The following is a 16365-nucleotide window of genomic DNA, read 5'->3' on the forward strand; positions in this document are numbered from 1 at the left end:
TTGTAATGTCAATTAATGTGTGTTGTAAGGTCAATTAAAAGATAATGTGTGTTTTACCCGACTCCAATCAGAGAGTCGTTCAGTGTTTCGCGTGCCAAATCCACTGGTTCAGAGTTGTGTGGGATCAGTTTTTGGACATTTCTGACACTGTTTTTCAGTCCTCATGCACTGTGGCATCCAACCTTACATTGCAGTTGCCTTTCCATTTTTAGCTAGTCTGACACATTTTGGGAACTATTCACAGATCCCTGTCAATATTGTCTGTACAGCCAATAGGCATTCTACTTTTCAAATATATGAAACATGTCGCATGATTATCAGTAGTTCATCTCATTTTTGGTCAATTTAATTCTGTAATGCAGGCCAATTGAGTTGTTAACTGTGTGGACATTTTCTTGGCATTGAAATCAGAAATGTATTCTGGGCTTTTGTTGCAAACCACTGAGACGTTACAGACACACAATAAATACATTGATGCTTTTATATAGATGCCGCATTTTAATTTACATTTTCCTGGAGTTGCAGAAAGGTTCTTGCACAGAAAGTTTTCTATTTCGAATTCTGAATTGAAGACTTAAACTGGCCTGGGAAAAAAGTCCTAACCCGCTGAGAACAATATTCCATTAATTAAAATCCAAACAATAAAGTCAATTTAATTATAAGCCTGCACCAACAAACTGTCTCGAAAGATAAAGCATGCAAACATCTCCCATGAACTACAAGCCTATTTATGCTAGCGTATTTCTGTCTCTATTTTCCATATAAAACATGAGACCGTTTTCTGTTACATGTCATTTGGAAAGCCCCATAACCGATGACTCACCCCGACCTGAGATGAATACGACTGTAGCCTGCAGAACGATGCTAGTAGCCTTGTGTGTCATGACATGCCATGGATCAACCGAAGACAAATGAGTTGTACGGTACTGCACCACATGTTCGAAGCTCAGCGAGTAGTAACTCAGCACAGGCATTAGAGCTGGTGAGCAAACATATACATCAAAGTTTATTATGAACATCCGAAGAGTGCATTCCCTGGGTGTGTTCTGCAGGATGCTGTTGAAAGTCTTTACATGACACGTCGCTAGCTGTCAGACTATTATATACTGGTCCATGTGCTCCTGAAATACCTCAATTCGTCAAGAGGTTGTCAGTACAGTCATCATTATTCTCCGTCCCTGTGTTTCTCACATATGAGAGATTTGGGAGGTATTTCAGGAACTTCAGATGGCCAGGCTTGTGACATTAATGCTTCTTGGGAATCATATTCTCTCTCCATATTTTAAAATACATATGTTGCACTCAGGGATTTTCAATGATCAACTGCCTGATGTTTTCTGTTATGACAAACATATATACTCTGCTCTTCTAAAATCCAATTGTCAGTATATTCCTTACTTATTGATGATGCTGAAAGGCTATAGCAGCATTTTTGGATTGTTTTATGATTATTATTGGGTATTGTTTTATTTCTTCTACAAGAAACACAGTGTACGAAAATGTACTCTCGTACTGTCTCCTTCTAGTTCTGCGAAGTTCAATTTACAACACTGCCCCTTCCTCATTGCAGCAACTACACAGGGGGTTCAGGAGAGTCCAAGATCGAGACATGCTCCTCCTGCTTCGCACGTCCAGGAAGTATTTGGCTTGAAGGAGAGCATATTCTCCTGCGAAAACAATACGACTGGGCATGCGGGCGGCCAACCTACCACAAGGAGTCGCCAGAGTGCAATGAGACAAGCCCCGTCCGACATCATACCAACCACCCTAGACGGCCTTCAGCCCCTGGTCACTGACGGTATGCTGTGGCCAGAGTTTGAACTCCTGGCTGTTATGTGTGTATTGTTAATACGATATTACTTACAGCATTATTTGTAAACCCCAAACGTCAGTGGGCTACACTAGTGCCAATCCGGGGTTATTGTGCACTGTGTGTATTCCAGGCCTGGTGGTGTTATTGTGTCCATCGTAATCGCTCTACATCTGCCAGGATTAACATTCCACCAGCAGCCTGAGGTCAGCGCACTAATTGTTCACAATGTCACAGAGGGATTCCAGCACTTTCTTCGGTCTATACTACGGCCGTTGTGCTCTCCAGGTTCTGGTCAGCCCAGTTAAGCAGGCTAAGTTGATGCCTTATAGGCCGCCTTTACCCGAAAAAAAGGGCACTAACTAAGACTAGCAAAGCCTTAGAGGTAACTCACAGTTCATGTGGCCAGAAGGTTAGAAAAACATGTATTGATTTAGTAAGTTATATTAATAAAAAGGGGCAATCATTATGACTATATTAAGAGGGAAATATATGTGTATGACTGGATAGGCCATCTATATTTCCTATGTATTTGCATCACATTTGTTGAGCTGAGCATGGCCATAACATGAGTGGATGACTTGAATGACTAACTCTGCATTCCACTGTGTTGCTGATGACAGACCGCTGAAGGTTCTGTGCATGTGTTGGGGCAGGCAGTATGAGTAGCCTTCTGACAAATTGTCCCACCTATTTGTGGTGCAGCAGAAATGTAAAATCTGAGACGGGGTCATTTAATTGATCCAACTGTTGAATGAGAGCCCCTGTGCAAGAATCATCATCAACCATTGCCTTGATTTATCCTCCACTGAGGGGAGGGGACAGAATAGTGCATTATAGACGTCACTGGTTGATCAGAACATCAGACCAAATTCTAAAATACATGGTTACATTACAAAATACATCCTCAATACAATGCCTATATCTGCAGATTGCATTCTTATCAATATAAATAACCTTTAATCCACTTTCCCATCTATAAACGCTTCATCGATCAGTTTAGTGTATTATTTATATCTGCTTATCCAGCAGCAATATACGCTAGGTGCCTGTATGATTCATTGGTTAGAACATCTCTAGTTTAAGACAAACTTAAAACAAGAATACATTTTTGAGATCCATACAAATTTGCATGCTGGGAAGAGTCGCTATCATTGACAGAGTTTAATTTTTATTTTGTGCTGTCTGTACTTTGTTTTCATGTCTTTATTTTATATCTGTCTAGTTATAAAACCCTTTGTTTTCTTTCATGTACAAAATCTAAGTGCCCAATCTGACTACATTTGTACATGTTTCCTTTTTTCATGGCTTCTGTTAAATAATAATGTGATTATATGAGCAGCCTTGTGGACAGCATAGAGTGGGTCACTGAAGAGATAAAATGTAATCACAGGGTCAAAGCCCACCCAGGCAGAGCAAGAGTAACACACACACACACACACCACATGAATGTAAGTGGCATGCACACAACCACCGACACAAACATACACACATACACACACACACACACCAACATTCTTAACTATTTCAATAGGCAACATATCCAACATAACCTCTTTTTGATATAGAATGTGAAACCTCACAACACTGTCATATAATTTAGGAAGGTAAACACTAAACTATGAGAAGCTCTGTAGAAGCTCCAGGGCCAATTCAGTTGTCAAGGGACGAGATGTGTGTTTACTGTGGTGATGTACTTACTCAGCATACTAGAAAGCCTATATTATATTATTCACAGCATGTCAATTGTCATAATGGAATTGTTTCTACACCCATTACATAGCTGATATCAAACCATTCCTCCCTCAATGAGTAAAAATATATTACGACATTCTTGAACCATGTCAATATTCAGCATCATTTATCTCTGTACTGTGTTTATGATAGTAACCCCCTAAGGGCTGATGTCTCCCTGGCATTCCAGGCATTGTTCATATAGCTCATAGACCGTGTTCACTTTTGGCCCCAGTGAAAAGATTTCTCAATGAGAGGCTTCACTCGGCTCAGCTGACATTACGGGTCGTTCTGTACATTGTCCCGGTGTCCATCACGTTTATGTTTCCTGTGGTTTCTTCCCAACAGCTTTCTAATGGATGGGCAGTCACACTGTGTCCTGCATGAATCCAACCCAGTTAACCATAGTAGCCTCAGGAATGTTGGTTTGGAACGAAGCCATCGAGGAACTGATGACCAAGTCATCCTTTTGTCATGTGTACCTCGAGTCACTCTCTCTCGCTCCCCCATTCCCTTTCTCTCTCTTTCACTCTCTCTCCCACTTTATTTGTAAACTGCCTACAGATTATAAAATCTATTAGATTAAAATAACAAAGGTCACTGAGTTAACTTGAATTATGTATCTATCAACATGGATCTGACCTAAAAATCACATTTATACATTTATGGCACTTAAGAAAGTACTTTCTATAAACTGTGTCATGACCCATAAGCTTAGTTAAAGGTATGTAACATTTGGCAGTATGTAGTCAGGTGAGAGAAGGGCAAGCACAGTCTAAGACATGTATGTAATATTAATGTAATTAAACCAAAGACCATTCAGCTAAGTAAATGGAAAATTCCCTGTGTTTCTTTGCATTATGTTGAAAAGTTCTGTTCACAAACATGATAAACCAGCAGCGTGTTAAAGGGTGTATTTTCAACACCAGCTATGAACTTTTGCGCAGTCAGGCCAATAGTAGGTCACCCTCTTAACACACTGTTTGATGAGTTCATAAATCCTTCACATTTCACTGCAAATAACAAAGCAGTCATGTATTACCTCTCCTCATTTTCCACTTATTGTTATTATATATCGCTCCTAAGGACTCTGCCAATCTATTTTTATGCAAACCTTGTTTATGTTCAGGCATTCATCTTCGGGTATGTCCTTGAATTATTTATGTATTTGTTAAATTAATGTGTCACTCTGAACTTGTAATAAGCAAATTAAATATTTGTATTTACACACAACACACACAACCATTTATCAAAATTAAATTTGTGGTGGTACATTTTGCTAGTGGAAATAGATTACTGGAAATCATTGTGTGTGGTCAGGGTCTGAATGGGCCTTCTAAGAATAACATTTATAATGATGTTCATCAATTGGGTGTTTTTTATCTTGAATGTACAAGACTGACCCACGAGAGGGCAGTCATTTAAATAGGATAAATATAGGGTCTACTCAATGTTACGGTCCTCCTCATACAGTATGCTTTTATATTTTGTTGAAATTGTTTTAATCTTAGGCGATGGTGTTGTGCTGTATTTAATTATTAAGCAAAAGAATAACAATGTGACACAACAGAAAAATAAATACAAATCACTTATATCTTAAAAGCTACCAATTAATCTGTCGAAACATTTCCTGTCGCATTTGTGAATTTCACAAGATGACAATCGGCAGCAGTCACCCTGAGTTTCCTACATCTCTACTGAAGGGACGTTCTGCGGTTGGTTACGGAGGTCAGGCTACATTCTTAATTTGTCGATTGTAATTGGCTACATAGCAGCCTAATAAAATAACTTGGTCTGGGCGAACTGGTCCCGGTTTCCCAAAAACGTCACGTCTTGGTTAATCTTTAGAAGCTTCGGAGGAGCTTAATTAAATCGAGCTGTTTCTCAAAGCTATACGTAATTTCACTAGAAAACGCTCTTTTATTTAACGAATGTCCCAGACCACTCAAACAACGTACTTTAATGGGAAAAATTCTATCTGGTAAATATTTAATCAATACCCGTATCCTAATCTGTCTCACTTATGTTAAAGCTGTGAATTTGACAAAAAATGTAAAGTTCCTATTTGTGGCTGGAATTCCTGTATTACCCAGTTTTTTGTGTTCAAAAAAATTAATTCAAAATGACTTTGCAGTTGTTAAAATCAATAGATGGAAAAATAGATTGTTATACAAGAATTGCAAACTGCATACACATTTGCAGTCGTAGGTGAACAAAGTGTTATTTTTACGGCCGATCTGTCGTCATAGCCTAAATCTTAAAGGTAAGATTTGAATCGAGAAAGTTGATCCGAGACCAGCGTTGCCTTTGTTTCAATACCATTACTATCGAGACATGGTCTAACTACGACGTAGTTAAGGGAACGCTCCTTTTGCGTGTGGTTTGGGGAAAACCTCTAACCTACATTTCGACCGTTGCAGGACAGACGCACATTTTAAATACTTAATAGAAAAAATATATATCGCTTTTGGGAAACCGGGCCCTGGAATTACTCTTCAGTTAATTTTCACGCACGGCGTTTGGAAGGGTATATTGGGTAAGTGTGCCAATATTTTTTCAGAAATTACCTTTAGATTTGACTTACTATTCTTCTGTTTTCATGAACAATGACGAAATATTCTATGACGTATTTAAAACCAGATATGAAAACAACTTCAAACGAAGAACGATTGTTTCTCCCTGCGTGTTTACCCTTGTCCGGAATATCTAAAATGTATTGGGCTTCATGAGTTATTTAATTTTTTATTTTAGGGTATCGTGTGTTTCTGCGCCGACTGTACTAAATAAAACATTACTGTAGCTTACTCTCTCTTTGAACAACTTTATTGGGAATTCTCTGAATTCAAGATGATTAAGAATTGTGAACATTCCATTCTTTTAAGTGATCCTCATTCAGAATGGCTAAGATTGCAGAGCTGTCAGACTGATTTAGAGAATATGTTAAGTAGGAGCAGGTGCGCAGTAGCACAGTTCCAGTACTGCCATATGTGCCTGGGAATAAATCCATGGAGTTCACTTATAGCAGCCTCAGCACAATTCAATACAATTTCTGACACTTTTCAGGCGACTGATTTCAGATATAACTGTTGGGCAAACATTGTATTCTATGGTATGGTATTCTGTGAGTGTATTTGGAAACAGCTGTGTGTTCTATTGAGATAGCCTGGCGTGTGTTTTTTGGCTCTATGAATGGCAGTACTTCAAACACCGCAGTCTCCCCTTAGGCTTCAGCCATCACCTGATTCACTTGAATCATACTTTAGAATGACCATTGTCCAGGTCTCCAGGCCTCTCACTGCTGTCACTGTACACTAACAGTCAATAAAGACTTACTGCCTTGATGTGTTAGGCATGATCGTTGGACGTCTGTCTGGCCATTTCTAGAAATACAGGAACTCTGACACAAAAACTTCTTCTTGCATGTTTTCGTGTGATGTTATTTTACTTTCAAATAGATAATGGGATAATGTGTTTGGTCGTTGCAGTGGAGAGTGGAGGGTAGTGTGAGTATGGCTGGGGCAGGTCTCATGATTCTCATTTGTCTCCTTTTATTTAATATTTAGAAGTCAGAGATCTCTTCCTCTCTCTTTGTGTAAAAGCCATGGTTCTGAAATCCCATTTTTACCCCACCTTAAGTACCCCTGAACCCAAAAAACGGCCTCTCTTGGAAGTAACCTTTACCTGCATATTAAAATGACAGGTGCCCTGAGCCACAGGGCCAGGACGGAGAAATTGCAAGAAGCAGAGAATCAAATTCTGTTATTGCGAAGCTGCAGAGGCCTGGTGAGTCCCAAACTACCGGCTCATTTCTCCACACCCTAAAACACCAGCTGTCTGCCTGTTGGTGCCCAGACCACAATCATCTAGAAGATTTATTAAGACTGTCACAAGAAACCTGTCCATTCTCTGACCGACATAGGACCTTGATGGTTCAGTTCAAGGGCCCGGATAGGTTGGGATAGTCAAGAATACGTCCGTGTTCTAAGGAACGGACAGGACATGATACTACAGCACACGACTGCACAGTATGTAAAAGAGGACGGTCATGTCAGACGATATAATTCAACATTTCCATCGAAATATCAAAGAAGGTTCCATGACATCAAATTAATCAAATTATTAACGAAAGGTTTTATGTCATCATACCAATCCAGCTACAAAGGAATGTTGTAAGTCATCGTACTGTTCAGGTCAGAGACAGACTGGCACCATCACAGAACCAACGGGACGTCCGGACACTCTTGGACAGCAGAGACCTTTATCTCAGCAACTACAAGCATCTCACCAGCTGCCACCCACGCAGCTGTACTGATAGAGAAGGAAACAGAGACAGGCTCTTGACGTTACATGGTGACACTGAGGGGAGCTCGGCCACAACACCTCAGAGCCTTTCTCTCCCCCTCTGTCCATCTTCCCTGCACAGGACTTCAACTAGAAGGCCTATGATCGCAAAACACACGTGACCAAATGGCTTGAGGGCTTAATAATAATTTGAGCTGCACAAAAGTTACTGACTGGAAAGCTCCATCAGCGAAAACATTTAAAGCTAGCTGTGGAGTAAGCTTTTGGTGCATTGACTACGTCACACGTTTCTCTGAGGTTTATACAACTACTTCAACTGCGTTCTTTCCCTGACAGTCAGTTCTACTGTGGGATGTACAGAACTGTAGAGGCTCGGAGTGAATTCACAGAACATTCTAAGGTACGTGGGTTCCAGTGGGACATACAGAGAAGTCACACAATTAGGGCTTTATTCAGTACTTATTTCTTGTACAATGGATAGCAGGAGGGTCTTAACCAAGCCTGGCCTTGGTGACCAGAAACGTTATTTAATTCCCTCTGACAATATATCCCTGTATATGGAGTTACCCAAAGATTACGATCATTTACAGTTGATTTACAGCACCTCAAAGTGGTGCAAGAATCTGTGCACTATACGCTTGAGTTGATCTTATATGTCAACGGAGTGGATATTGATTCAAAGCTTAACTGCCTTAACGGCTGAATGATTCTGTCTCTGGAATCCAAATCAAACGATTTTGTTACATGAGACATATACAGCTCCAGAAGAAATTAAGACACCACTGCACCTTTTTCTTTCTTTTCCAAAGAAGTCGAAAAGGAAGGTTTTGAGTGAGGAACAGAAGGGGTTAAAATTAAGAAAACACTGCAAATTGAACGCTTCTGTTCCTCACTCAAAACCTTCCTTCTCAACTTTTTTGGAAAGGAAAGAAAAAGGTGCAGTGGCCTCTAAAATTCTTCCTGAGCTGTAGTATGTTGCTGAAAGGTTGTTGTATTAAGTCAGACACAATTGAATATGAAAATCAAGAGAGGCACTTATATATTTGAACATGAAGTGTGAATTTGTGGAACAAATCCTTTCAAAGTCATTAACAAAAATGTGCAAAATAAATCCAAGGAATGATTGCTCCCAAATCTCACCTATAGCCTGCTTACAAGTTAACAAACCAAAAGTGTTTATAGGATGAAATGTAACCCTAATCTCTTTTATGAATGTACTTACACAGAGGCTCTGATATTTATTTATATATTTTACCTGTTGCAGCTGCTGCTATTCCCACAAAACAAACATAACAAAACCCTAACACACTGATGCTACAGAATACAACGAAATAGTGATAGAATATGTGTGTGTGTGTTTCTGTGTTTCATCACAATCCTTGTTGTTCCATGGGATGTTGTTTTATCCACTTAATGAGGTATTTTTCCTGTATTCTTGAATAATAACAATGGAATGGTAATCCATGCAGTCATGGCTCTCTACAATCCTGTGTTGCCATACAGTTTATTTAAGACGTGGGGATTGGGAGGAGTCGTGGGGAATGTAAAGGTGTATGAGCTATATGTTCTTTGATTAAGTAGACAATTAGGCTTCTTCCTTTTACTGATATAAATATTGAAAATAAAACTAGAAGTCAACCCTAAACCAATGAAGCCAAGCATGTAGTTAAGACTAGCTCGCTCTCCTGATAAGGCTCTGTGAATGGTCTACATAGTCAGGACTCCATAGGGATGTGTTCACAAAGGATATTTATTTTGTGATTCAAATGACCCTATTTTCTAGTAAAGACAATATACAGTCACCTAAAGGATTATTAGGAACAACATACTAATACTGTGTTTGACCCCCTTTCGCCTTCAGGACTGCCTTAATTCTATGTGGCATTGATTCAACAAGGTGCTGAAAGCATTCTTTAGAAAAGTGTGTCAAGAAAACATCCCCCACACCATTACACCACCACCACCAGCCTGCACAGTGGTAACAAGACATGATGGATTCATGTTCTCATTCTGTTTACGCCAAATTCTGACTCTACCATCTGAATGTCTCAACAGAAATCGAGACTCATCAGACCAGGCATCATTCTTCCAGTCTTCAACTGTCCAATTTTGGTGAGCTCGTGCAAATTGTAGCCTCTTTTTCCTATTTGTAGTGGAGATGAATGGTACCCGGTGGGGTCTTCTGCTGTTGTAGCCCATCCACCTCAAGGTTGTGCGTGTTGTGGCTTCAGAAATGCTTTGCTGCATACCTCGGTTGTAACAAGTGGCTATTTCAGTCAAAGTTGCTCATCTATCAGCTTGAATCAGTCGGCCCATTCTCCTCTGACCTCTAGCATCAACAAGGCATTTTCGCCCCCACAGGACTGCCGCATACTGGATGTTTTTCCCTTTTCACACCATTCTTTGTAAACCCTAGAAATGGTTGTGTGTGAAAATCCCAGTAACTGAGCAGATTGTGAAATACTCAGACCGGCCCGTCTGGCACCAACAACCATGCCACGCTCAAAATTGCTTAAATCACCTTTCTTTCCCATTCTGACATTCAGTTTGGAGTTCAGGAGATTTTCTTGACCAGGACCACACCCCTAAATGCATTGAAGCAACTGCCATGTGATTGGTTGATTAGATAATTGCATTAATGAGAAATTGAACAGGTGTTCCTAATAATCCTTTAGGTGAGTGTATATTATCTTATTATAATTGTTGTTTCTGTCCCTGACCTGGGTAACTTTGGCTTGATCATCCTGAGTCAAGGTGATCAGGATGTACATAACACGTGTGTTTTTGTATCACTGTGCTAAGTAGATGTGGTGGGGAAGGCATTAGAGGTGAAGGAGAGCTGTGTTTGAGAGCTCTCTACATCTCCCTGTCTCCCCCTCTCAGTCTCCCCTTTCTGCATCTCCTCTGTCTCCCCTCTTTCTCCAAATATTCATTTATAGGTAATTTACATGCTTTGGAAATTTGAATGGAAACGACATCATCATGCTCAGGATGATATGCATAAATATATAATATGTATAAATATGTAATATGTATAAATATGTAATATGTATAAATATATAATGCGTATATTTTTGTTGATGGGACTGACATCAAGGCAATACGATACTTAACCGTATCAAGGCAATACGATACTTTTTTAGAGGATTTTAAAAACAAAAAACAAAACATTTACAACGGTCAACACAGAGAAACAATAACATCAACTAATTAAAGTGGAATTAAGGTAATTCAGAATCTAAGCCATCTGATCTCTATTATAAATCTCACTTCAAACTGAACCCAATGCTGGCTAGACCTGATAATCCCAGAGGTTTTTGCTAGTGTGTGTATTCAAGCTTTCTAAATGCATAATGACGCAAGCCGAGGTTTGTTTGAACTTTAATCAATGCAAATAATTGATACCCTTGCTTATTATAGGATGAATGGGATAAGACCAAAATAAATTAAGTGAGGAAGTCCATTATTTAAGGAAAGCTCACAAATTATAAGCCATTTAATAGAGTATAGCAATAACTAAAGTTTTCGGTTTGTCAGAAAGGGAGCTATTTTAGCAGTCTACTCCTGTAAGTAATAACATTCTGTGTTATCTCATAATTGCTTTTCACTACCCCAGGTAATGATGACACAAAAGTTGGCGGAGTCCTTTTTATTCAGGTTCATGGAGAAGATGAAGCTGATCATCTGTCCTTAGTGAGCCCACCATTGGGGGTGTTCACTCACGGGGGTAGTGGTCGCATTTACCAGGGTCACTGGTATGGAAGTGATGAGACTTATTTCAGTAAAATCATGTTCTCCCTCCAGGCAAAACTACCATTATACTCTGGACCAGTGAAGTCAGGGGAAACAACCTGAACATCACATCATCTGAATTTGGTTATTTAGTTTGGTAATTTAGTTTAGTTTTGTACAAACACGATTCCAAAAAAGTTGGGACACTGTACAATTGTGGATTAAAACAGAATGCAATGATGTGGAAGATTCAAATTTCAATATTTTATTCATGTGGCATCCCCTCTTCTTTTTATAACAGACTGCAAACATCTGGGGACTGAGGAGACAAGTTGCTCAAGTTTATGAATAGGAATGTTGTCCCATTCTTGTCTAATACAGGCTTCTAGTTGCTCAACTGTCTTAGGTCTTCTTTGTCGCACCTTCCTCTTTATGATGCACCAAATGTTTTCTATGGGTGAAAGATCTGGACTGCAGGCTGGCCATTTCAGTACCTGGATCCTTCTTCTAGGCAGCCATGACATTGTAATTGATGCAGTATGTGGTCTGGCATTGTCATGTTGGAAAATGCAAGGTCTTCCCTGAAAGAGACGACGTCTGGATGGGAGCATATGTGTTACTAGAACTTGGATATAAATGTCAGCATTGATGGTGCCTTTCCAGATGTGTAGGCTGCCCATGCCACACGCACACATGCAACCCCATACCATCAGAGATGCAGGCTTCTGAACTGAGCGTTGATAACAACTTGGGTTGTCCTTGTCCTCTTTAGTCCGGATGACATGGTGTCGCAGTTTTCCAAAATGAAATTCAAATTTTGATTTGTCTGACCACAGAACACTTTTCCACTTTGCCACAGTCCATTTTAAATGATCCTTGGCCCAGAGAAAACGCCTGCGCTTCTGGATCCTGTTTAGATACGGCTTCTTTTTTGACCTATAGCGTTTTAGCCGGCAACGGCGAATGGCACAGTGGATTGTGTTCACCGACAATGTTTTCTGGAAGTATTCCTGAGCCCATGTTGTGATTTCCATTACAGTATCATTCCTGTATGTGATGCAGTGCCATCTGAGGGCTCGAAGATCACGGGCATCCAGTATGGTTTTCCGGCCTTGACCCTTACGCACAGAGATTGTTCCAGATTCTCTGAATCTTTGGATGATATTATGCACTGTAGATGATGATAACTTCAAACTAAATTTTTCTCTGAGAAACTCCTTTCTGATATTGCTCCACTATTTTTCGCTCCAGCATTGGGGGAATTGGTGATCCTCTGCCCATCTTGACTTCTGAGAGACACTGCCACTCTGAGAGTCTCTTTTTATACCCAATCATGTTGCCAATTGACATAATAAGTTGCAAATTGGTCCTCCAGCTGTTACTTATCTGTACATTTAACTTTTCCGGCTTCTTATTGCTACCTGTCCAAACTTCTTTGGAATGTGTAGCTCTCATGAAATCCACAATGAGCCAATATTTGGCATGACATTACAACACGTCTCACTTTCAACATTCGATATGTTATCTATATTCTATTGTGAATTAAATATAAGTTTAAGAGATTTGTAAATTATTCCATTCCTTTTTTACTCACAATTTGTACAGTGTCCCAACTTTTTTTGGAATCGGGTTTGTAAGTTAGTGATTTAGTCAGAGAGCTTTGGTGTAGTTCACATGGCGTTCCTGTGATCCATCTTCACATGGCGTCCCTGTGATCCATCTTCACTTGGTCACTAATACTGCTGGACACAAATTATTTATGTTTCTCTCTATTCCTTACTTTGAGTCTGTCTTGGAAGATGTTTAAGTGATTCCCTCTCTTTCCCTCTCTTCTTTCCACAGTGTCCCAGACTGGTTTCATCTAAGCAGGTATTGGCCAGTCAGTTTACTGCATGTGGACGGTCTCAGCCAATGATGGCTCACTGGCCAAAAGTGGCCTGGGTCCTACTGTTAACGGTCATTGCTGATTGGCTGGAAGCTGCTCAGTCACGGGACTTCACAGTGAAAGACATCATCTTCCTACACCCGTCAAGTATAAATACCAACCATTCCATTGAATAATGCATTGTGTTTTTTAAGTCAGATTTCAGGGTCAAAGTTTGACAGCCACGTTTCATTGTTTGAGCCTACTGACAATTACTTCCGAGACACAACTCCACATCAACTCCATCAATGTTTAATGTGCAGCTATTAAAACAATCCAGAGAAAGGGCATCTACCGGTACATGAACATTTGATTCTTAGCCAGATGTGACATAGCCCCAGCTCAGAATGTTCATATCATAATCCAACCCACCTCCCTCTTTAAAGGAGCCCTTGTGAAATCTCTCCAAAGTGGCTCTGTGAGGATGTTTTCATCTGAGACTAGTTCCCTGGCAGTTCATCCACCAGTAAATGGCTTCCTCACTGACCTTGTGCCTGGCCTACACCGCTAGAGGTGTGTGAGTTTATAGACGTGACTTGCTGCTCTCCATTCACCTTACGGTCTCAGTGCTCGACCCAATTCATTCCCTCTTTGGACAACACAATACTGATCCCAATACTGAGCGCTCTGCTTAACGGCCCGTCAGAGTTTTGTAAACTTGTAGATAAGGGGCTCAGAAAATCAGACACTTCTAAGAGACGGGCATGTACAAGGTCGGACAAATGGCGCTGCCAGTCAGACACTGAAATGACCTCCAAGATATTTTGTTTAAACCTTGGGACAATCTGACTCCAACATCTGAGAACCCAAGAGCACCAAGGATCAAGTTTTATGTTGTTTATTTCATATGGATTTAGGAGCTTCATTCCCTGTCAAATGTTTGTCTAGCCCACGCCTCCCCTAGTACAAGGAGGATGTTCATACAGTGAACAACACTGGGAGCTTGGAAATTGACTGTGGATTAGGGGGTCTTGTGTGTGTGTGTGTGTGTGTTTTTGTGTGTGTGTAGTGTGTGTGTGTAGATGCGTCTTTAGCACGCAAAAGCTGGCAGGCTTTTGTTCGTTGAGTGAAGTTTGGATGACCCTGAGACCTGTAGCTGTCATAGCCAATGGCGAAGCCCGTTTGTCATTCTCAGTTTTAATGTAATCGTTTGCAACCAGTGGGACAAACCAAACAGGCCTTGTCTGACTGCAGCAGATGGTCGTCAGGTTTCAACACTATTCTCTGTTCTATAATCAGTAAACAGTTCGACGAAATTGGTCGGCCTTTCTGTCTGGTGTCTGCAGTGCTAAATCATTTGAAAAATACATTAATTTAAATCAGATGTTATTGTGTCGGCCCTGTATGACACAAATAGACATTACAAACAATGGGTCTGTATGATCACATCAATGATAAAAATAGAAATATACCCGCCCATTACTGTAGTTTAGTTTTTAAACGACACAGTAAGCGTTTTCTTTTCCCCATTATTTTTCAAAAATGAAATCAAATTGTGTTATTTTTTTTAAATTATATTTTATTATATCACATTGAGAAACAGACCTCTGTCTCCTTTTCTCCGTACAGCCACTCCTCACCCAGGAGGGTTCAAATGCTTCACATGTAAAGACGCACCAGACAACTATGAATGCAATCGCTGGGCACCAGATGTTTACTGCCCACGAGGTAATAAAACGTAAAGAATTAACGTCGAAAATATTTTGGAGCTGTCTGTTGCCTTAAAGTTATCAAATAAAATGTTTTTTTTTTTTTACACGGTTCGAGGTATTTTTGGAATCTGTGCGTTTTATAGGTCACGTCTTTGTCTCCAACAGACAGCAGGTACTGCTACACCTTCCACATGATGGACACCTTGGGAGGCAGTGTGTCTGTTACAAAACGCTGCGTCACCCTGGATGACTGTCAGTCCATTGGATGCACAGATGCCAGCCATGAAGGATACAAGGTTGGGAAGGAAAACAGTACTTTATTAAGTAGTACTTTTTAGAAGCTAAATGTTATGTTTAGTTATTTGGCAAATCTTTTTGTTCAGAGTGAATTTAAGTAATGGGTTCATACATTTCTTTGAAAACTTTCTCTTACTGTTATTTTTTTGTTAACTACTGAAACAACTGCAAAATATGACAGCATTTCATTTACAAGGTGACCTACCAGAAGCAGTCATCAATAAGGACACAGAGTAAATATTTTTACTCAAGAATTTTTCCACGTCCAAATGTGTCCTCTATTTCGTTTCTCTTCCACAATTTTGTTATTCCCCAGCCCTTGTTTAAGAATGATGTCACCTTTTGCTCTCAGCGGACCTACTTCAGGTCAGGCAGGCCTGTGACAAATAAAGGTGATTCTGATTTCTACTTCTGATGTCAGGTCTGCACTGCTTGCTGCGAAGGAAACATCTGTAATATGCAGTTGCCAAGAAACAAGACAAGTGCCATCTTTTCTACCACCTCCCCCCTCCACAGTACAAACGGTCAAGTCAACACTAACTGGCTGCTTATTGGCTGTCTCAGCACTGCTGTCGTAAGTGCCACGCTGGCCAGCGGTGTATGACATCTAACACCAAGACTTATGGAAGGAGATGGACGTTTGGGGGGGGGGGGGGGGGGGGGGGGCATGACTCCCCCAATATTACAGACAGGTCAATGTGACCCCCCTGGAAAATAGTTCAGTCACCAGACATTTTCTTTGAGGACTTTGTAGTTGCTCTTCTATTGTTTAATGTGTTTTCGGCCCCTTACTTTTTTTTTACCATGGCAGTATTCACGCAATCTTCCATTTTCATGGTTATACCCAGACAATTTATGCACTGATATTTTTATTTGTATTAGACAGAAGGGCTGTACTATGAAGGGAGTTGAAC

The 16365-nt window shown here is 40.2% G+C and overlaps 1 protein-coding gene and 1 long non-coding RNA gene across 5 annotated transcripts; both read left to right on the forward strand.

The window, feature by feature from the left end:
• Positions 1-895: 895 nt before the first annotated feature.
• LOC117593717 lies at positions 896-4344 on the forward strand. The gene is made up of 3 exons (XR_004575116.1): positions 896-982; positions 1571-1798; positions 3893-4344. It is a non-coding gene; the product is annotated as an uncharacterized LOC117593717 (long non-coding RNA).
• Positions 4345-5207: 863 nt separating this feature from the next.
• On the forward strand, positions 5208-16101 carry LOC105022573 (ly6/PLAUR domain-containing protein 6). 4 transcript variants are annotated; one of them, XM_020042060.3, is made up of 6 exons: positions 5811-6080; positions 11463-11601; positions 13421-13610; positions 15072-15170; positions 15320-15450; positions 15873-16101. In XM_020042060.3, the coding sequence occupies exons 3-6, from the start codon at positions 13490-13492 to the stop codon at positions 16053-16055; spliced, it is 534 nt and encodes a 177-aa protein (XP_019897619.1). In that variant the 5' UTR covers positions 5811-6080; positions 11463-11601; positions 13421-13489; the 3' UTR covers positions 16056-16101. The 4 variants fall into 4 exon arrangements, with proteins under 4 accessions (XP_010889419.1, XP_034145787.1, XP_019897619.1 ...); XM_010891117.4 differs by lacking the exons at positions 5811-6080; positions 11463-11601 and adding an exon at positions 5208-5272; XM_034289896.1 differs by lacking the exons at positions 5811-6080; positions 11463-11601 and adding an exon at positions 5380-5525.
• The last annotated feature ends 264 nt before the right edge of the window (positions 16102-16365 follow it).

Source organism: Esox lucius, chromosome 22, assembly GCF_011004845.1.
Source record: "Esox lucius isolate fEsoLuc1 chromosome 22, fEsoLuc1.pri, whole genome shotgun sequence".
In the NCBI taxonomy this organism is placed as follows: domain Eukaryota; kingdom Metazoa; phylum Chordata; class Actinopteri; order Esociformes; family Esocidae; genus Esox; species Esox lucius.